At 34.9% G+C, this 22480-nt stretch overlaps 1 protein-coding gene and 1 pseudogene across 8 annotated transcripts in view; one reads left to right on the forward strand and one right to left on the reverse strand.

The window, feature by feature from the left end:
* Positions 1-22480, forward strand: part of CCDC88A (coiled-coil and HOOK domain protein 88A) — a 138883-nt gene that overhangs the window by 47241 nt on the left and 69162 nt on the right. For all 8 annotated transcript variants that reach the window (XM_078444493.2, XM_078444492.2, XM_078444489.2 and 5 more), the window contains exons 5-8: positions 1141-1199; positions 8072-8155; positions 9714-9854; positions 17422-17594. In XM_078444493.2, coding sequence (XP_078300619.1) covers positions 1141-1199; positions 8072-8155; positions 9714-9854; positions 17422-17594 — 457 coding nt within the window. The remainder of the gene's footprint in view (positions 1-1140; positions 1200-8071; positions 8156-9713; positions 9855-17421; positions 17595-22480) is intronic.
* Positions 12354-14230, reverse strand: LOC132688178 (sushi repeat-containing protein SRPX pseudogene; annotated as a pseudogene).

The following is a 22480-nucleotide window of genomic DNA, read 5'->3' on the forward strand; positions in this document are numbered from 1 at the left end:
ATGCATTTAATAATTACCTACCAAATTATAAAGACCAGGAATATAAAGAAAATGGTCTGTACTCTGCAGAATCTTGTGTTTTGGTGAGAGATGCACAGATGACTGGGAAACCATGTAATAATTAATACAAAATAGAGCTCTGTAAAAGTATTAAGGCATATGAAATATGGAGCCATTATTCTTATAGTTGGCAGATAAGAGAGGGTTGGGGACCACTGGTGGCTGGTTTGGTCAGGGAAGACTACACAGAGATGTTAGAGTGGTGTCTAGGATCATGATTTGTAAGTAGCTCACTAGAGGGATGGTGTAGGGAAGAAAGACAAGCAGAGAGAGTAACAGAAGTGAAGGCAGAGGAGTGTAGATGTGTATATATTTGGGGAACGGTGATCAGGTGTGGCTAAGAAAATAGATTGTTTCCTGGAGAGTAGGAGGAAATGTTTGAAAAGAAGGTTTGGACTTTATTATGGACAGATTGGCCTGATAGTGAAATTCTGCCCAAAGAAATGACTTTTTTTTTTTGTCAGATGTATATGTTTTGAGAAAATCTGAATTGAGTGCTGTTGCACAGCAAATGTACTATCCAGTTCTGTTACAGACCATTAATTTTATCCAGTTTATTATAAATGTTCATTTTTACCAGCCTGGCTGTAACATTTAAGGTTTGGATTCTCATGAGTCTACACAGTGTAAAGCCATTTAAATTTTATAGGTAGATGGATCATATATGTGTTTTAGAAAGAGAACATTAATAGACCTAAAAAGAAGCCAGACTTATGAGGAACCATTTTGACTGAATTTATGGCATGCCCCTATATCAGCTGTTCTTCATTTGGTATACTGGTGTGGTATAATAATTTATGGAAAACTAGTGGATTTATAATTAGCACACTTTATTGGATAGAGCATTGAAGCCCATTTTGTCTATACTGTAACCCTTCAAAATGGACATCCTTGGTCATTTCTTCTGCTGTTACCACACTGTGCACACAGAGCTGCTTTTTTGAATTCTTCACTGTACTTGCAGACTTAATCCTTGGGTCAAGTTGCTGTGAATAGTAACTTAACAATGAATTCTACCAATGTAAGAAAGAGAGTGGAACTAAAGTGAAATTTAGTACTTAGCAATCATTTTTATTTCAGAACAAGGCACAGAAGAAGTTAAAAAGTTGCTTTTACTTTTACTGGGTTGTGCAGTTCAGGTAAGTTAAAATATTTCTTCATATTTTCATTTTAATAACTTCTTTATATATTTTTTCAGGCTGTAGTTTTTGAAAGACTTAAAGATGGGCTATTGCTTTTCAAAGGCTACATTAGGAACTTTTAAATAACTATAAATAAGGACATTTTGAAGGAAAACACTCTGTTACTTCATTTCAAACTTTAGTTATATTATCAGCTAGCTGTATCATTTAAAAACTGTGTATATTTTTTTAATTCTGAGGCTTCTAGTAACCCCAGGTTTTTCAAATTTTCTTAGAGGTACTCTTAAAAACTTCTCCCAAATATCCTTATGATTTATGTGTTTATGTATGTGTGCTACAGAAGAGAAAGGATTAGCAACAGAAAGAGGCAGAAATTATGAAAAACGTTATTTAGGAGTCTGGGTTATTATATTGCCCTTTTGATAACTGATTATAATAATAAGAGCAGGCTGTGGCTTATTGAAAGCCTACTTTCTTTCAGGTATGATTCTTTATATAGGTTTTCTTGTAATTTCTTTTTTCACATGAAGAGGTTGGTATTTAGGTCAGGTGATATGTAAGTTCCCCTAATGAAGACATTTGTGAGAGTAGGAAAAGAGAACTGTTAGCAATTACGGTGGAACTGCATGTGTAAACTGGGACTGTACCTGACAAACCAAGATGGTTGCTCTAGATTCGTATTTCCAACAGGCCAGAGAGTTAAGATTAAGCTCTTGTCTGACTTCAAAATGTATTTCTCTATGCTGATTTTTCCTTAAATCAGCCATTTTTTGGATGAGTGATTACAGTGTTAAACTATCTCAGTTATTTGTGGAATGAATTTATTTGTAAACAAATAAATATTGTGACCGTAAGTTTTTACATACATATGCCAGAAATTATATATCCAAGAGAGTGTGGTTTTTAGAGCTGATTGCTTGGGAGCTATATACTTACACATCGCATGTTATTTAAGTTTCATGCTGTGTAATATACAGGTGTTTACTTTATAATTGTCTAAATATTAAGCAAATACAGTGTTTATAGTCATTGCTATTCTAATTTGGTCATCAGATCCTAAATTAGAAACACAGCCTTAATTATTTACAGCTTTAAATACTTTCTTTGCTTTTAAAAATACCCACTACTGGGGCACCTGGGTGGCTCAGTTGGGTAAGCGTCCGACTTCAGCTCAGGTCATGATCTCATGGTTTGTGAGTTAAAGCCCTGCATCGGGCTTTGTGCTGAGAGCTCAGGGCCTGGACCCTGCTTCGGATTCTGTGTCTCCCTTTCTCTCTGCCCCTCCCCTGCTTACACTCTGTGCATTCCTCTCTCAAAATAAATAAACATTAAAAATTAAAAAAATAAAAAATAAAAAAAATACCCACTACTGATGAGCGTTATGTAAATTTAAGTAACATAGTGACAGCATAAATTTGGTTGTAACTCCTGGTTACTGTTTGGTTATTGCTGGTTACGAAAATTGACAGGAGAAACAGAGCAGAACTAAGGACTTTTTATGAACAGTTTAGGGAAAGCCTAAATAAAATATTAAAGAAACCATTATTACCATTTGTAAAAGCAATAAAAAAATATTATAAAATCTAAGCTGCTAACCCCTACCCTATTTTCTATAATTCTCTAGTATCCTATATTTAAGATAGAATTTAGATTTCATCCTGTAGGTATTTGGGAGCTACTGATGCTAATGACATCAAATGGGTAACAATCAGAATCTCCCTGTCAGCCCCTTTAACTGCCTGTATGAACAGTGTGAAATCTTTGTGGATACTGAAGAGCCAAAATGTACTTCAGGAGAAGAAACTGTTGACAAAGCTAAATAGCCAACAAGTATTGTTTAAACACTGTCTAAAATGTAATCTCAATTACAGAAAATCTATTCCTGTGTAATTCAACAGGTTAAAAGTCTGACATTTAATGTTATAACTTGCATAAATATGTTTTTTCACATCAGGATTAGTTTTTTGTTATACTTGTGATTCATAGGTAGAAATAGCAAGTTAAAGTTTGCTGATATGATACTAAAGTTCAAGAATTCAGTAAGCCACAAGTTTTAAAAGATGCTATATTCATAAAAAGAAATAGAAATGGAAAGAAGCATAAGAAAATTGGAAAACATTAAGACTTTTTTATCTTCAGTTATACATAAATATAAACCACAGGAATAACTTTGAATACAAAGAAGATTGTTCAAGGCCAGGGCTTATATATTTTCATTATTGACTAATTAAACCAATCCAGTTCCACCAGAATCTTGTTCAGTGGGTAACAAATCTTCTAAACCAGTTCTGAGTATTAGCTAAAATTTTTATGGACACATAGCTCTGCATCTGAGCCATGAGATAGTTGAGAGAAGATTCCCAATTTCTTTCTTCAAAGACCATGTAAAATTCAGCAGAACTTAGGTTTATATTAGTGCTGGCTCTTCAGTCTCCAAAAATATTGTTTATTTTGGACTTTCACCAGTTTGCATAGTATTGAAAGTAACTGAGTGTCAAGTGTGATTGGAATTAAAATTTTGATCTTTATGTGTGCCCTCATAAGCAATTACAAGGCTCATATTTGATTCAGAAAACTGTTTTTGAACTTGCTCAGCTTGAGGGCTACACTCTGATGTTTTTCTACCAGTTATCTGTAAACCATCTTAAAAACATTTTAGAACATTAATTATTCCATTACATTTGGGGAAATAATACATAGCTTCTAGTTGAGGCATTTATTTTTCTGAGAATACATGAAAATAGCAAATGTAGCTTAATATAAAGAGGGAATTTTTTTGCTGAAACTTTTTTTTTTTTTTGTCATGGGAAAATTTATACCTAACATAAAATTCACTGTTTTACTAAATTTTTAAATACAGTTCATTAGCATTAAGTACATTCACATTGTTGTGCAGCCATCACCACTACCCATCTCAGAACTTTTCTCATCTTCCAAAACTGCAACTCTATACCTGTTAAACAGTAATTCCCTATATCTCTTTTACCTCCAACCCCTGGCAACCACCATTCCACCTTGTCTTTATGAATTTGACTAATCTAGGACATCACATAAGTGGAATCATACAGTATTTGTTCTTCTATAACTGATTTACTTCACTTAGCGTAATGTCTTTAAGGTTCATCAATGTTGTAGCATGTGTCAGAGTGTCTTTCCTTTTATGACTACGTAATATTCCATTGTATGTATATACTACATTTTGTTCATCCACCCATTGATTGGCACTTGGGTTGCTTCCACTTTTTGGCTATTGTGAATTATACTATTGTAAATATGGGTATACAAATAGCTGTTTGAGTCACTGCTTTCCGTTTTTTTGGTGTCTATCCAGAAGTGGAACTGCTAGATCATATATGGTGGGTCTGTTTTTAACTTTTTTAGGACCTGCCATATTGTTTTCCATAGTGTCTGTTCCATTTTACATTCCCACCAACAGTATATAGAGTTCCAATTTCTCCATATCCTCGCCATCATTGATTATTTTCTATTTGGGGTTGTGGGAGAACCATTCTTTAAAGAGGGAATTTTAATTTTTCTATTTTTATTTATTTTACATGGCTTATTTTGGTTTTACTTTTGATGGAACTATGATCTCTATTCTCTATTCAGTCATCAGTGTTCTTATTCTTACTGAAAACATTGCATGTGTTCCTCATTTTACTGTTTTATTGTTCAGTAGCTTGTTTTGGGTACTCTTTCCTTATTTTTGTATGATTTTTAAACATAAACCTGTTTTCTTTAATAAGAGAAAGCACTGAGAGTACTAAGTAAAACTATAAGGAATTTGAGAAATAATATATTAAGAGATGATACTCTGGTGAAAGATGCAGAACTTTAGGGTTAATGCAGTTCTCCCCACCAGGCCTCCAACTTCCTACCCACATAACTTTTCTGCTCTTTTCCTATATCCCAGCTTCCCAGATATTCTTAGAATATCATGGTAATCTGCTGACTTAAGTATCAGTTGCTATTATAGAGTTAGAAATAACTTTAGTGCCCATAACACATTCAAAACTTTATATAAAGATAAAAGAGAGCTTCATTTTAAGTGGAAAAAACAATTTGTAATGATTATTTAGTCTTCTTCACAAGAGTCTTCATTGCTGGAAGTAAAATTATTTATAGGTCTATTTTTAACACCATACTTTTTTTTTTAATGTATATTCATTCGAGATAGAGAAGGAGAGAGAGAGAGAGAGAGCGAGCGCATGAGGGGCAGAGATAAGGAGACATAAAAACTGAAGCAGGCTCCAGGCTCTGAGCTGTCAGCACAGAGCCAGATGCAGGGCTTTAACTCAAGAACCACGAGATCATGACCTGAGCCGAAGCTGGACGCTTAACCAATAGGAGCCCCAACACCATACTTCTTTATTTATGCTCTGGAACTGGGCTGTCAATACAGTAGCCACTGCGAGCCACATGTGGGTATTTAAATTAAAATCAATTACTGTTAAATAAAATGAAATTTTCTTTTTAAAAAAAATTTGTAATGTTTATTTTTGACAGAGAGAAACAGCATGAGTGGGGGAGGGGAAGAGTGTGAGAGAGACAGAATCCTAAGCAGTCTCCAGGCTCTGAGCTGTCAGCACAGAGCCCAATACGGGGCTCGAACTCACAAACCGTGAGATCATGACTTGAGCCTAAATCGGACACTTAACCAACTTAGCCAACCACCCAGGATCCCCTAAAATGAAAATTTCAATTTCTTAGTTGCATTAGCTACATTTTGGTATTCAGTAGCTGTATACCTGTATTGGACAGGTATATTGGACAGCTGTATTACTGTATTGGACAACACTTAAATAAAACTTTGGTCTGATAATTGAACTTCAGAGTTGTATCTTCTCTCATTCTCTTTTCCATCTTGATAGTCTATCCCTCAAGATCCTACAACCTTCATTCTGCATTCTTTAAAAAAGCCTAACCTATTTATGAAGCATATTTGGAATTCTTGAAACTTATAGAGTTTGAATAAAGATGAGATTTAGTAGAAACTGTGGGTATTTTAAGAGTAAAAGAAGAAATCTCATTGATTTGTGTTGAGACTGTGTTAAATGATGAGCTCTTAAAGATAGTATAAATAAAGAAATAATGGCTATAGGGCTTAGAAAAGGGAGGTATATGTGTTGAAGGCAGACAAAGATATGGCAGTTGAAATCGGGGGACCCTTCAGTGAGTCATAGTTATCATAACCCTGCCAATTTTATATGATCATTCACTCAAAAACTATATATAGGTCAACATCTTTGGAAGCATTAAATTTAAAAATTGGGCATATCGTAACTAAAAAGGTAGTTAATATATACCACAGATGTACTATCAGAAAGTTATTCTTAATTGTCACTAGACCTATCACATACTATTTACTAGATTAAAAAAATCTTATTTTTAAATTGACTAGTTTTAATCCCATTCCCCCAAAACTCTGATTTCCTAGTCACAGCTAGAAATTGTACATTCTCAGGAATTTAATTTTAAAGTTTATTTATTAATTTTTGGCAGAGACTGTGCAAGTGAGTACATGTGTAGGTGGGGGGGCAAAGAGAGAGGGAGAGAGAGAATCCCAAACATCTCCATGCTGTCAGCACAGAGCCTTTGATCTCACAAACTGTAAGATCATGGCCTGAGCTGAAATCAAGAGTCAGATGCTTAACCTGCCGAGCCAACCGTCACCCCATAATTTTAATATTATTATGTCATTCTAATAATTTTGTTTTTATAGGACACAGAACTTTTTGCACTGATGGGAATGTGTTAAGTTAAATTGTAGGCAATGGAAGTAGAATGTTACGATTTGAAATAATAAATACGTAGAGTGTAAATCATAACCTTGCTAAGTTTCTTAATGATCTAAGAACCAATTTTTCTTTTTGTGAGTCTATTCTCTTCACTAGTAGTTTGGTAATTGGCCCAGGAGATGCAGCTTAAGCTAGACAAGGCAGTGCTTTCTATTTTGTATGCACTTCTCATTTGGTAGCTGCAAGAATACATTTATACTAGCAGTTGGATTGTAGTTTAAGAGATGTAGACCCAGGAGGCAGAAATACTAAGATGCATGTTAAACTGTTACTTAGTACTGAGAAAGAAAAAGATTAGATTTACATCATAATATTTTTAGTTTATATAAAGATTTTTTTAAAGTTACACAATAAATGCTGCATTTATTCCACTTGATACACGTATACTTATATATATATATATATATATATATATATATATATATATATATATTCTTAAATTTTGTCCCTGGTAACTTTATGTTACTGTAGAAACAAATCAAATATTTATTGTACTACCTTATAAATGTTGAACTGGGCCACAAAAGTAGGTTTCTTTTATTAAGATTGATAGGATGAAGATGTGAGAATGGATTGTAAGCTTGAAGTAAAAATTGCTTACAGTTTTTTTTTTTTCCAAGAAGAAAGGCTGTTTTGTTTGATGATAGCCAAAGACTGACTGAGCTTTTTGGCTGTATTCCGAATTCTGCCACTGACTCACTGTGTTTTTTGGCAAGTAACTTATCCTCCCTGAAACAAGTTCTTGATTCTTTACTTTTCTGTTTGTAAAGTTAGCATAATAATATTGTACTGACCTCACATGTGTTGTGTAATGGTTTCCCACTTTAGAACTTTACAGCATAAAAATAGTATGGGTTTTCAGTGCCATGCTTTTTAAATAAATATTTCTAAATTGTTATCTTTTTGTTAAGTGAGTATATTAGACCATTTAAATGCAAAACCAACAAAACCCTCATTGTAGTGTTCAAAACATAACCAAACTTTTTGGCCTATTGAGTTTTTAGTTATTTACAACATATTAAGGACTATATCCCATAAAATGTGAATGATTGTTTTATTCATTTCTTTTAGTGTCAGAAAAAAGAAGAATTTATTGAAAGAATTCAAGGTTTAGATTTTGATACAAAAGCAGCAGTTGCCGCACATATTCAAGAGGTAATAACCTATATACGGTTTTTATATACTAATTTTTATAAAGCTTGTGGTGTGTTTATATGTCCCCAAAGACTTGAAGTCCTATGATGAGCAAGAACAAATCAAAGTCAGATTTAGATGAACTCTGCTATTAGACAAAGTGTCTTCTCTTTAGAGATAGTTTCTTAAATGAATCTTCATGGCACAGTGCTAACTAACTACAATGTACTGTTGCCTTTATCCATAGGGACATTAGGTAGAAAGTGTCTGAGGAATGAAGTGTATGTCTTTGTTAGACAGCACAGAATGAACAGTATATAGTAAATAGAAGCAGCAGAAAATGGATCACTGCCTGTAATTCAAAACTAATGTGAAGTAAGATGATAACCCGAGTACTAAGTCATTCCAGTGATTTTCTTTTGAATGAATGGACACAGTATAATTTTTATTGAAGATGTTACTTGAATTATAACACATTAGTCATTTTAACATCTATATAAGAACTCAAATCTAGGACATATTGTGCAATATTAAGTAATTGATACAGTTAACAGATGGATTTTAATTTCTGCATCTATCTAGTCTTGAGCTTTTAATCTTGTGTACTTAAGAGGACTTTTTAGAACTAGATCATGTTAAATTTTACATGTTGATTAAAGAACTAAGATAAGAGAATTTTTAAATAGTAAAAATTAGTAGTGTTTAAAATAATTCTCTATTTGAATAACCTGTGTTCTGTATATCATCTTTTCTCTTTGTTAGCATTCATAGAGCCCAGCCTTCTTGTCAGTAATAATGTTGTCAACAGTAAGCATATTAGTACTCCACAAGATACCAGGGTTTTTGTTTTTGTTTTTGTTTTTGTTTTGGGAGTTTCCCCTTATATTTATTTGTTTGTTTATGCTAGCTTTGTAGTTTGTATTTTATTTTGAATAAATGCTAAGTATTGCAAGTTACTAAATTTGCCATCATTCTTGAAAGTGTTTTTTTTATTATTATTTTTGCGGTTTCTTGTGAAAGTTAAAGCAGAATATCAGAATCACAGTGAGAAATGGAAAGCAAGAAATAAGTATTTCATTTATATAAGTTTTGCATTTTTTTAAAATCTTTATGTTGGTAGCCCTTTTCTCCTAAGGTTCTGGGACAGTGTCATCTACAGAATCTGTAAAGATGTAGCTTTTCAAGTATAAAAGTGCAATAACATATATCCTACAAGATTAAAAAACTTTTGCTTTTGAATCCAGCACAATTTAGTCTTACCTAAAGAAAAATTCATTTGATTTTGTTAAAGCAGTTATCAAACATGTCAATATTACCTTCCCCTAGTAATGCCTGAATTAAATGTTTTGCTTTTTAGCTGACAGGAAAACAAATATAAATTTTTTATTTAAAGATTATATTTAGTAAAAATAATTCTTAGTATTAGCCTTTTTACCAGGTCTTCTTTAGGCATCATATTTGCTTCTCATTTTTATGATATGGACTGTATGATATTTAAGCTAATATTGCAGTAAAGTGAAACCAATTTTTAAGTATTAGCCATTTAGAAAAATTGCTGATTTTGATTTCTTTCCTAAAGGTAACCCATAATCAGGAAAATGTGTTTGATCTGCAATGGATGGAAGTGACTGATATGTCTCAGGAGGAAATAGAGCCACTCTTGAAAAATATGGCATTACATCTAAAAAGACTTATAGATGAAAGAGATGAACATTCAGAGGTTTGTAAATTCCTTTCAGAATATTGTGAAGGTTTGCTTTCCAAAAAAGGCAATTTCAGAGGGTTTTCAAATTGATACTCTGTTTCTTAGGGACAGGTAATAAAGTACTTTATGTCTTTATTTTTTGCAACACAGGAACAAAAAAGGATATTTAAGAGCCCCAAATCACCAGTAAAGAGATTGCAATTAGATATTCTTTTTTCCATTCTTTTAAATTATTATTCTGATTTTGTTCCTTTGTGTTTTTTTAAGTCCTCTCCATAGCTCTGGCAACAGTACAATAGTGTGAAACTGAAAATACTGTTGATGCAAATGGAAAAATCATTGCTTCGAAGCATGAGAATTTGCTTAAAGTTAATTTCTTTTATTGCCACATTTTGAGGTTGGAAAAATAAGTGTTAATAAATGGAGAATAACAGGTGTTCTAAATAAAATGTCTCACAAAAAGGTCTCAAATTTTGTAGTCAGTAAATGAGGTGTGATTTTAAAAAAGAATTATTATAGGCTCCTGTAAGAGTACTTGGCTTTTCTAAAAGAGTAAAATTGCACCAGGATTTTTGCCTGCACTCTCTGAAAACAGCTAATTTTATAGGAGTCTAGACTTCAGTGCATGTGATGGTGAGTAATATTTTGTTAATAGCAGACCAAAGTACTCTGCCATTCAGAAGAATGTATAGCTTTGATCAATTGTTCCATTTACATGGGAGAGACAGTTTTGAACTTATTTATAGAGAATTTGATTACTCTTTGGACTAATGAAAGACTTGTTGAAAGACTAATGAAAAAGGAAATTCCTAAAGGTTTTTTTTTTTTCTGAACAAAACTTTCATGTTAGTATAGTTGGGAATTTTCAGTTTTTTTTCAGGCATTACAAGAGAAGAAAATAGAGGAAATAAACAAATATTTTAGAGTGACAACTACATTTTTTTTTTAAATCTAAGACAGGTCAAAAGAAGAGAGAATTGAAAAATGTCCCTAGTATACACCAAGCTTATCCTGAAATACTAAGATTATTTTATTTTCAGTCTGAGTTTTGACCCATGTGCTTTATCTTCTTTTTATATTAACATCTTTCTACTGCTTTATTCTTTTTCTGAAACATTCTTCCATTTTTATTTCTTCTATTTGTATTTTGATAAGGTGTCCTCCGACTTCTGAGGGCATGTATGAATTGTTTGATCTCACTCTGTGAAGTTATTAATATTGGGTGAAGAAGGATATTATTTTGGAGAATGTGAACAAAATATTTGTCATTATATGATCTATGTCAAAACTAAGGAATATGAAACACTATAGTGATTGTTTGATGTATTATCCTATCATGCCTGACTATGCATTTTCATTGAATTTGTTTTTTTAACAAGCGAAAATTGGTCGTGTTCTCTTGTCTCAAGCTATTTGGGAAACAAGTTGCTAGCTGGTTTAAACCCCGTTCTCTAGGGCAAAGTTTTTCAGTTTGGGCCACCAGTGGACTAATTAGAAAAGATCATTAAAAATAATTGTGGGGCATCTGGGCGGTTCAGTCAGTTAAGCGTCCAACTCTTGATTTTGGCTTAGGTCATTAATCTCATGGTTTGTGAGTTTGAGCCCTGTGTTGGACTCTGCACTGACAGCATGGAGCCTACTTAGGATTCTCTCTCTCCCTCTGTCTCTGCCCTTCCCCAACTCACATTTGCACTTTCTTGCTCTCTCATAATAAATAAACATTTTTAAAAAATAATAATTGCGAAAAATATTAAGTGTAATACAATAATACATAATGTAATAACTTTGTGTTATTCAACTAGATTGAAACAAGTTCTTATTTAGATTTTCCCTTTAGCTCTTCTGTTTTCTCCTCCAAAATATTTTAATATATTTTTCCCTCTAAAGTATTTATTTATTTACTTATTTAAAAATTTTTTTAGTATTTTGTTTTTTATTTTTGAGAGACACACAGAGTGCGAGCAGGGAAGGGACAGAGAGAGAGGGAGACATAGAATCCAAAGCAGGCTCCAGGCTCTCAGCTGTCAGCACAGAGCCTGATGCAGGACTCAAACTTGTGAACTGTGAGATCATGACCTGAGCTGAAGTCAGACACTTAACCAACTGAGCCACCCAGGCACCCCATAAAAATATTTTATTTTATATAAAAATTTTATGTAAAAAAAACAGAGGAAAGTTTGGTGTCACACTGAATAGACACATTGAAAGCATATGTATGGTTGTGGTTTGTAACTTCTCTACAAAACTTACCAGGCATGCCAGAGGAAAGAAAGAAGGAGTAAGTATCATATTCATAACATTTTTTGGAACGCTTCAGAGTACAAAATGCATCATGCTCATTTTTAAGTGCACAGAAAGCTATAATAAAATTAGACTTTCAAAATTACAAATAAAAATCTGTACATAAGGATATTTTTAAGGCCCTTCCATGTGCATAGCACTATGTAGAAAGAAGAATGGAACTTCCAGGAGAAGAATCATCACAGCAGGTGTTACACATAGGTCTGCCTCTTTTCAGCTTGCAGACCCATCTCCTTGTAAGGGGAAGGTGTCACTCAGGTTGAAGAGGGCCATAGGCGTCACTAGTGCTCCTTGTCCACACTATGCTTATCACAAGCACCATGCTAAAAGAATAGAGTAGGGGGGCACCTGGGTGGCTTGGTCAGTTAAGCGTCCAACTTCGGCTCAGGTCATGATCTCGCAGTCTGTGAGTTTGAGCCCCATGTTGGGCTCTGTGCTGACAGCTCAGGGCCTGGAGCTTGTTTCAGATTCTGTGTCTCCCTCTCTCTCTGCTCCTCCCCTGTTCATGCTCTGTCTCTCTCTGTCTCAAAAATAAATAAACATTAAAAAAAATTTTTTTTAAAGAATAGAGTAGGATTTGCAGCAATAGCCTGAACTGCAGAGCTAATGCTGCAGACATAATTTTTGCTCCTATCCTGCTGATGAGGGCCAGGAATGTGCCTACCAGGTCCCCTGCGGTGATGTGTCAAAGATCCAGGCCACACTGTGCTTGCTGAAGCATTCCCATTTGCAGCCAGTAGAAGAGAACTATGGATGTGGACACAGTGATCCTTTTCTCATAAAACTGGTATAGAAGTCATAAAACTGCTATTCTGACACCAACATTGACATTCATAGCTACACAGGTGGGCTCTGTGCCAGTTCAGGCCAGGTTGGATTGGTAGAATCATGCAGGGCTACCCTGTAGCTCATAGCCACTGATGCAGGAGAACTCACAGGTGGCTCTTACTGCTGCTGCTGGAACATACCATGTAAGTGTTTTCTATTGTGTTGAGTTTACCTTTTTGTCTGACTTTAACTTGAAATATGCTAATGTCGTTAGCTCTGTCATAGACTACTGGCTCTTGTGACCTACTAGAAAATTTGAGTTGGGGAGGGGGGAGACACCTTTTAGAATAACATCAATTAGAATTGTTTTTGCTTTGTATCTTCCCTTGGGAGGGTCTCTGCAGAACCCAGACTGTCAGCTTATTAAGTTAAGCAATACATTCCTTCACACTTGGCCACTTAATTCTAGAAGGTTCCATAGCCACAAAGGTGGCTACTTGGCTGCTCCAGGCCTTTTTGCCCATACATGTATAACCTGGTAAGCGGTAGTATCCCAGGAGTTAAAGCAGGCACCATTTATGCACTTAAATACCCTCCATTTGGTGGCCTGGCAAAAGTAGGACATTACCTTTCAGTCAGTATTAAGAAGCTTCAGGCTGCTCACAGGATGCCCTTCCTTGTCAAAACAGAGCCTTTTTTTTTTTTTCTGTTTTGATTCATCTTTTGTTGTAATTGTTTTACTAGAATGTATAGTGTGTAGAATGTATAGAATGTATCACTCTGTTTTTAATTACTTTTCACTTTTTATTCTGGTTAAAATTTTTCTTAATGTTTGTTTTTGAGAGAGAGAGACAGATTGTGAGTGGGGGAGGGGCAGAGAGAGAGGGAGAAACAGAATCTGAAACAGGCTCCAGGCTCTGAGCTGTCAGCACAGAGCCCACCGCAGGGCTCATACTTGTGAACCCTGAGATCATGATCTGAGCCAAAGTGCGACGCTTAACTGACTGAGCCACCCAGGCGCCCCTTAACTTTCTTATTCTTAATTCCTTGTAACATGTATTTCTTAAATCCTCTTCTTTTACTAAAAACCAAATAGGAGATTTTAATGAATTTAAGATCTCTTTATTGTCACTGTTTATTTTATGCCAAGCTTTGTGTTACGTTTTAATATACTGTCTTTGTAAGCCAGTATAATAACCTCATCTTAATAGATTGAAGATACTTGAACTCAGAGAAATGAAGTAATTTGCTGAGTCTAACTCCAATGCCTGTTTTCCTGTTGTATAAAACCTTTGCCAAAGTCCATGAATGTGCTCGCACATCTCTGATTCTTTTCCTCAATTGGGAGTTCTGTAAGAATTATTAAATCATCTGAATTTTTTCTTTGCTTTGATACATCTTTTTATGTTCATACCTGGATGTATATTAATAAATATCTGCTGTTTGCAAGATCCTGTGCTAAGAGTGCTTGGGAGCAACAAAATGACAAACTTTCAAAAAAGGATCAAAGATCATTACAATCTAATAGGGAAGTTATTTTAATAAAATAATTGAGTTTTGGGGGCACCTGGGTGTCTCAGTCAGTTAGGCATCCAACTTTGGCTAAGGTCATGATCTCAGGGTTTGTGAGTTTGAGCCCCGCGTCAGGTTCTGTGCTGACACCTCAGAGCCTGGAGCCCACTTTGGATTCTGTATCCCCTTCTCTCTCTGCCCTTCCCCTGCTAATGTGCTTGCTCTCTCTCTCTCTCAAAAATAAATAAACATTAAAAACTTTTTAAAAAATAATTGAGTTTTTAAATTTTTTAAGTATTTAAAAAATTAGTTGATATAGTGTTATAGGAGTTTCAGGTGTACAGTATAGTAATTCAACACTTCCACACAACACCTTGTGCCCATCACAAGAAGTGCACTCCTTAATCCCCATCACTTATTTCACCCATCTTCTCTCCCCCCCCGCCCCCATACACACACCTGTCTGGTAACCGTCAGTTGATTCTCTACAGTTAAGAATGTTTTTTGGTTTGCCTCTTTCTCTTCTTTTTCCTCTTTGCTCATTTGTCTTGTTTCGTAAACTCCACATATGAGTAAAATCATATGGTATTTGTCTTTCTCTGACTTAACTTCGCTTAGTGTAATACTCTCTAACTCCATCTACATTGTTGCCAATGGCAAGATTCCACTCTTTTGGATGGCTGAATATTACTTCATTGTGTGTGTGTGTGTGTGTGTGTGTGTGTGTGTGTGTGTATACACATACCACAACATTAGCCATTAATCAGTCAGACATTTGGGCTGTTTCCATAGTTTGGGTATTGTAGATAATGCTGCTATAAACACTGGGGTGCATATATCCCTTTGAATTAGCATTTTTGTATCCTGTGAGTAAATACCTAAGAACGGTTTCCTTATGTCTTAAAATAGACATAATGCCTGTATTGCAGGTTATAGTATTGGATGAAATCTTGTTGGAAAATCCTCTATCTAGGAGTTCAATAAATATTCATTCCCATTTCTTTTTCCCCAGAGAGTGGGCTATAGTTAGAGAATGGCATGGTAGTGTTAAATTAGAAAGTAATGATGACATTTAAGGCCTTATTTGTAGTTTCATTCTGAGTAGGAACTCTATAGAGTAGCCAGGAAAATCTGGGCAGAAAGGAGGAGTTGAGTGGTTAAAGGTTCAGGCATATGTATAGGTGCCAAGGGAGTAATGGTAGTAAAGGAGGCATGGCACAAGAGAGGAATGGTTCCTTCATTGGAAAAATCTGAATATATTGAATAGAGAGCAGATGTGGAGTTGTAAAGAGAAAAGGAACTGATGAGAAGTCACATTCTATAGTTTATCAATAGGCATACTGGAATCTGTGAAAGCAATAGTTGAAAAGACCTTGATTCAGGTGCTGAAATATATCCCAAGGATAAAGAAATGAATTCTGATGGGTGGTTTTTAAAAAAAGAAAAAGAAGAAGAAAAAAGAAGGATAAAAGTAATGATTCAGTGAGGGCATTAGAAGACTTGGTGATAAGAAAACAAAAATGGTGATTTCATTGTCCCAAGGTAGTTACCCCACCTATTCTGCCTGGAGTAAGACAGTTGAAATTACTAACAAAGACAATTTCTGTTTGCCCGAGAAGTTTGAAAGAAAAGCTGAGTAATTGGTTTAGAATAAGAATTTTTCAATAAAAGGAAAATTGGAGGAAAATTATTGAGTCAGGTAAATGTAGGTTAGGTAGCCCTTAAAGTTCATGTTTAGGGAGAGTAGAATGAGATTTATGTCCCTTGGAGAGACTCTAGAGAAAGGAATAAAGGAAGCATTGAGATGGGATGCAGATTAGAACTAGTCTTAAGAAAGAGAACATAGAAAGGATATGAAGTCAAGAGGCTGGCCCAGGAGTCTTGGCATTGCTATTAGTTTTGTGATCATGGACAAATCAATCTCTGTGCCTCAGTTACATTACTGCAGAATTAAGAGATTAAACTAGGGTTGCCTGGGTGGTTCATTTGGTTGAGCATCTGACTCTTGATTTTGGGTTGGGTCATGATCTCACAGAGCCCCCTGTTCAGGCTCTGTGCTGACAGTGCAGAGCCTGCTTGGGAATCTCTCTCTCTCCCTCTCTTTCTGCCCCTTTTCTGCTCTCTCTTGTGTGAGTGCATGCTTTCTCAAATAATAAATAAATATTTTTAAAAAAGAGAGAGCAATTGAACTAAACCTCAGAGGTTCTCTTAGGTCCCGCTGAGGTCCCTGTTTACAATTCTAGAGCAATGTTGTGTGAAAATGGCAAGATTGCATTTCTGTGCTAATACAGTAACCACTAGCTCCATGTGGATGTTGTATACTTAAAATGTGGCTAGTGTCACTAAGGAACTGTATTTTTGACTTTTTAAATTTGTAGTTAACTATTTGTGCTATTGGCTACCTTATTGGACAGCATGGTTGTAGCCATATTGCGCTTGGGTTAATTTCTTTCCTTTGTCAACAAGTATTTTACACCTTTCCAATAGTTGCTATCTAGTATAGTTATTTTACCACATTTGATTCCTTTATTAAAATATTAGGGAGGGAAAAAAGTATTAAGTCTTATTCTAGTGTTATCTAGTAATAGCTAATCCATGAACTGTTGCGTGAAACTTTAAAAAAAAAATTTTTAATGTTTATTTATTTTTGAGAGATAGAGCACGAATGGGGAAGGAGCAGAGAGGGAGACACAGAATCCAAAGCAGGCTTCAGACTCTGAGCTGTCAGCACAGAGCCCAACATGGGGCTGGGACTCAAGAACTGGGAGATCATTACCTGAGCCAAAGTCGGCGCTTAACTGACTGAGCCACCTGGGCGCCCCTGTTGCATGAAACTTTTTAAAAAGATAGCTGAATTTCACAAAGTTAGATATTTTTGACCAATGAATTGTTTTGGTATTGCAGTATAGTACTTAAACTTAATGAATAGTGTTGGTGTGTTTAGTTCTCTGATATGTAGAATACTAACAGTGATTCTGTGTTTATTTTCATATTTCCTTAGACTATCGTAGAACTCTCTGAAGAACGGGATGGTCTTCATTTTTTACCCCATGCCTCTTCATCTGCACAGTCACCCTGTGGTTCTCCAGGCATGAAGCGAACAGAAAGTCGACAACATCTGTCAGTGGAACTGGCAGATGCTAAGGCAAAGATAAGAAGGCTTAGGCAGGAATTGTAAGTTGCTGATTTTCAAGGCTTATTGAATTTACACGGTTGCAAAGGTGACCTAAAAATGTTTTTCGTCTTATGGAATATAGATCAGTTGTTTCAGCTGCTAGCATGACTCTCAGTCAGAGTTCTCACTACCATTTGTTAAAATGAGAAAAATAAATAGACTGGCAGAAAGTTTTCCTAATCCTAAATCTTACCAATTTAAAGGTTGTCCTTTATTCTGAATTTATGTCCTTTTTATCTTTCTTATATTAAAATGATCTTTCTTTTATAAAATATTGTTCTTCCTTGGCAAATTTGGGTCTCCTTAATCTTTGGGGGGTCTCCTTAATTTTTTTAATTTTTATATTTGAAATCTAAAATACTGGCAACCACTGGTTGCCAGTCAGGCAATAAGGTCAATAAGTTTAGCTCTTTTACAGGTCATTAAGTTTAGCTCTTTTAAAATTAATGTTATAAAAGAGTGAATTGTTGGTTTACAGTATTACAAAAAATAATTTTGTGTTATATTCTGTGTTGAGTAATTAAAATGCCTGAGTCATAGGCTTAGACATGGTAAATATTCATATTGGTTAGTGATGATGAAATTACATTTATTTAGCTTTAAAGATAATTTGAGAAAAGTCAGTATAAATTTCACATATGCATTCCTTGGTGAATCACATGTAAAGACATAACCAGTCTCTGCTGGAGATATTTTGTACTGTAAAAAGAACAAAGGATTTTTATATTTGGGGCTTTTTTTCTTTTCTTTTCTTTCTTTTCTGTCTTTTTTTTTTTTTTTTTTTTTTTTTTGGTTTGTTTTCCTGGAATTTGGGCTTCAGAGTATAGATTTAAAATTTAAAGCTACAATATAACAATTAAGTTTATTTACAGATTATTTAAAACAGTTAGTTTAAGAAAGTGATTGAATATGCAAGGTAGAAAAAATATACAGTCTCTAGGAAAATTTGAAAACAAAAAAACTACAGCTTTCATTGTGGATGTCTGTGCTATTATGTATCTATTGAAGTGAACACGCCCAGGATATTCTATAAACAGCTGCACCAGGAAAATTAGAGAAGAGATTGCTGTTATTAGTTTGACTGGCAGTTAATGGATAGCCTAAACAGTGCACACTAGTTCGTTCCATATAATTTAGCACAATCTTCTCTAGTCTTTAGATAAAGCATGCAATTAGAACTGCAATGATGGCTGTGAATTCATTTAACATTTTGCACTATATTAGAATTTGATTTTTAAATGAAATTTACTTGGCCATGGAGTGTATTAAAATTCCAAACAACTTAAAGAGATTGGTAAAATTTGGTTTCTCATGTGCTGACTGGAAAATGTAAATGAATATTATTAATGAGTAAATAAATGTGTCAGATACAGCAGATATTCCCAATAACTAGCATTTCATCAAATACCATCTTTTGTCCTTTGAAAATGTGTTCCTTCACAGATATCTTTTATTAACATTTGTTCTAAGTCTTTTTGTTGGGATAGATCTTTACTGAAGTAATGAAGCATGGAAATCATGGTGGATAAAAATAGTTTAGGTTGCCTTCTACCTAATGGAAATAAATAATTGTAATGAGAACATGCAAATTAACTAATAGAATATTACTTACAGGTGGTACATTATACTATAATTGCTTTTGGTTTATTAACATACAGAGTAAAAAATATAATTTGCAATTTGGATGGAAGAAGTAATTCCTTATAAATTTCACTTTTATGTAGTAGTTAATACCCTATCAAAGACTTCCTTTAATAATTCTCTGTCAGCCTAGCAAAAAACATGTTTGCTACAGACCATGATTAATATAGATACTATTATGCATTATCCTCCATTGTATATTGATTGCATTGTAAGAAGTTAAGCTTCCAAGCTAAATTTGGTCAGATCATCACACTACAGCAAGTTAGATTTGAACAAAGTCGAGAATATGGCCCACTACTAGAGTAGCAGTCAAGAAACTACAGTGTGTGCACCAGACCTGCCACCTCCCTCCCACTGCTTGCATTTATAAATAAAATTGTACTGAAACAAACAAACAAAAAAATAGTTCTCTCTGTTTCCATGGATCCCATATTTTCAGAGTTTTTCTCTCATACAAATTAATAACTCTTTTTTTTCCCATAATTACCTACCTTTATTTTTTTTAATATGAAATTTATTGTCAAATTGGTTTCCATACAACACCCAGTGCTCATCCCAGTAGGTGCCCTCAATGACCATCACCCACTTTCCCCTCCCTCCCACCCCCCATCAACCCTCAGTTTATTCTCATTTTTTAAGATTCACTTATGGTTTGCCTCCCTCCCTCTCTAACTTTTTTTCCCCCTTCCCCTCCCCCATGGTCTTCTGTTAAGTTTCTCAAGATCCACATAAGAGTGAAAACATATGGTATCTGTCTTTCTCTGTATGACTTATTTCACTTAGCATAACACTCTCCAGCTACATCCATGTTGCTACAAAAGGTCATATTTCATTCTTTCGCATTGCCAAGTAATATTCCATTGTATATATAAACCACAATTTCATTATCCATTCATCAGTTGATGGACATTTAGGCTCTTTTTATAATTTGGCTATTGTTGAAAGTGCTGCTATAAACATTGGGGTACAAGTGCCCCTATGCCTCAGCACTCCTGTATCCCTTGGGTAAGTTCCTAGCAGTGCATTGCTGGGTCATAGGATAGATCTATTTTTAATTTTTTGAGGAACCTCCACACTATTTTCCAGAGCGGCTGCACCAGTTTGCATTCCCACCAACAATGCAAGAGGGTTCCCATTTCTCCACATCCTCTCCAGTATCTATAGTCTCCTGATTTGTTCATTTTAGCCACCCTGACTGGTGTGAGGTGATATCTGAGTGTGGTTTTGATTTTTATTTCCCTGATGAGGAGTGACTCCAGAATTGGACCCACAAAAGTATGGCCAACTAATCTTTGACAAAGCGGGAAAGAAAATCCAATGGAAAAAAAGGCAGTCTCTTTAACAAATGGTGCTGGGAGAACTGGACAGCAACATGCAGAAGAATGAAACTAGACCACTTTCTTACACCATTCACAAAAATAATCTCAAAATGGGTAAAGGACCTGAATGTGAGACAGGAAACCACCAAAACCCTAGAGGAGAAAGCAGGAAAAAGCCTCTCTGACCTCAGCCGCAGCAATTTCATACTTGACACATCCCCAAAGGCAAGGGAATTAAAAGCAAAAATGAACTATTGGGAACTCATGAAGATAAAAAGCTTCTGCACTGCAAAGGAAACAGTCAACAAAACTAAAAGACAACCGACGGAATGGGAAAAGATATTTGCAAATGACATATCGGACAAAGGGCTAGTATCCAAAATCTGTAAAGAACTCACCAAACTCCACACTTGAAAAACAAATGATCCAGTGAAGAAATGGGCAGAAGACATGAATAGACACTTCTCTAAAGAAGACATCCAGATGGCCAACAGGCACATGAAAAATGCTCAACGTCACTCCTCATCAGGGAAATATTAACTCTTTTTTAAATAACAGCTTTATTGAGGTAATTTATGTATCAGAAAATTCATCCTTTAAAAATGTAATTCAGTGGTTTTTAGTATATTCATAGAGTTGTGCAACCATCACATAGTATCTAATTTTAAGATACTTTCATCAACCCCAAAGAAACCCCATACCCATTAGCAGTCATTCCTTATTCCTCTTTGCCCTTGGCTCTTGGGAACCTTTAATATATTTTGTGTTTCCCTGGATTTACTCATTCTGGACATCCATTAAAATGGATATGGCCTTTTGTGTCTGGCCTCTTTCACTTAGCATAATGTTGTCAAGGTTCATCCATGTTGTAGCATGTATCATTATGTCATTCCTTTTTACAATAATAATCCATTATATGGATATACCACCTTTTGGTTACCCCTTTATGAGTCGATAGATAATTGGAATGTTTCCACTTTTTGACTGTTATGAATAATGCTCCTAAGAACATTCATGGTGAACATTTTTATGTGGGCATATGTTTTCAGTTTTCTTGGATATATACTGAAGAATGGAAATGATGGGCCATATGGTAGCTCTGTGTTTAACCTTTTGAGTAACTGTCAGATTATTTGGCACACATTTTTACATTCCCACCAGCAATGTATGAGGGCTTCAGTTTCTCCATAACATCAACAATACTTCTTATTATATACCTTTTTGATTATAGGCATTCTAGTGGGTATGGAGGGATACCTCATTGTGGTTTTGACTTGCATTTCCCTGATGACTAAAGATGTTGAGAGTATCTTTTCATGTGCTGTTGGACATTTGTATATCCTCTTTGGAGAAATGTCTTTTCAGATCCTTTGCCCATTTTAAAATTGAGTTGTGAGATAAACTTTTAAGTGGATGGATGAAATAATGTGAACCCCTGGAAGTGTATTAGAAGTCAGTATAGCTTGCAGTTGAAACCATAGGAGTTTTGGTCATTTCTGACTTGGAAGAGAAATGGGAGGTGTGTCAAGAAGATTTCATAGAGATAATTACATTTCAACCTAGGCATTTATTGGGTATTTTAAAAAGGAACTGCAACAAGTTCAGTAGGCTATAAGGACAAGCATTACAAGAAATTAAGTTGAAAATGAAGGTGTAGATACGTGGAAGGTCATGTATGCAGTACTCAGAAGGTTGGACTTTAAACAGTGGGGATCAGTGGAAGATTTTTTTGAATAGGAGAATAACATCAGTTTTATGTTTTAATGAAGAGATGCTAGCCTAGTAGTTGACTTTTTTTTTTAATCTAAGTCTAGTGGTTGACTCTTGGTGAATGTTCACATTGAAAAAAAATGAATTTCAGAGGCATACTGCCTGAGTGTGAATCCTGGCTCAACACACTCCTTCACTGAGTGACCATTGCC

This window comes from Panthera onca, chromosome A3 (genome assembly GCF_046562875.1).
Source record: "Panthera onca isolate mPanOnc1 chromosome A3, mPanOnc1 haplotype 2, whole genome shotgun sequence".
NCBI classification, from domain to species: domain Eukaryota; kingdom Metazoa; phylum Chordata; class Mammalia; order Carnivora; family Felidae; genus Panthera; species Panthera onca.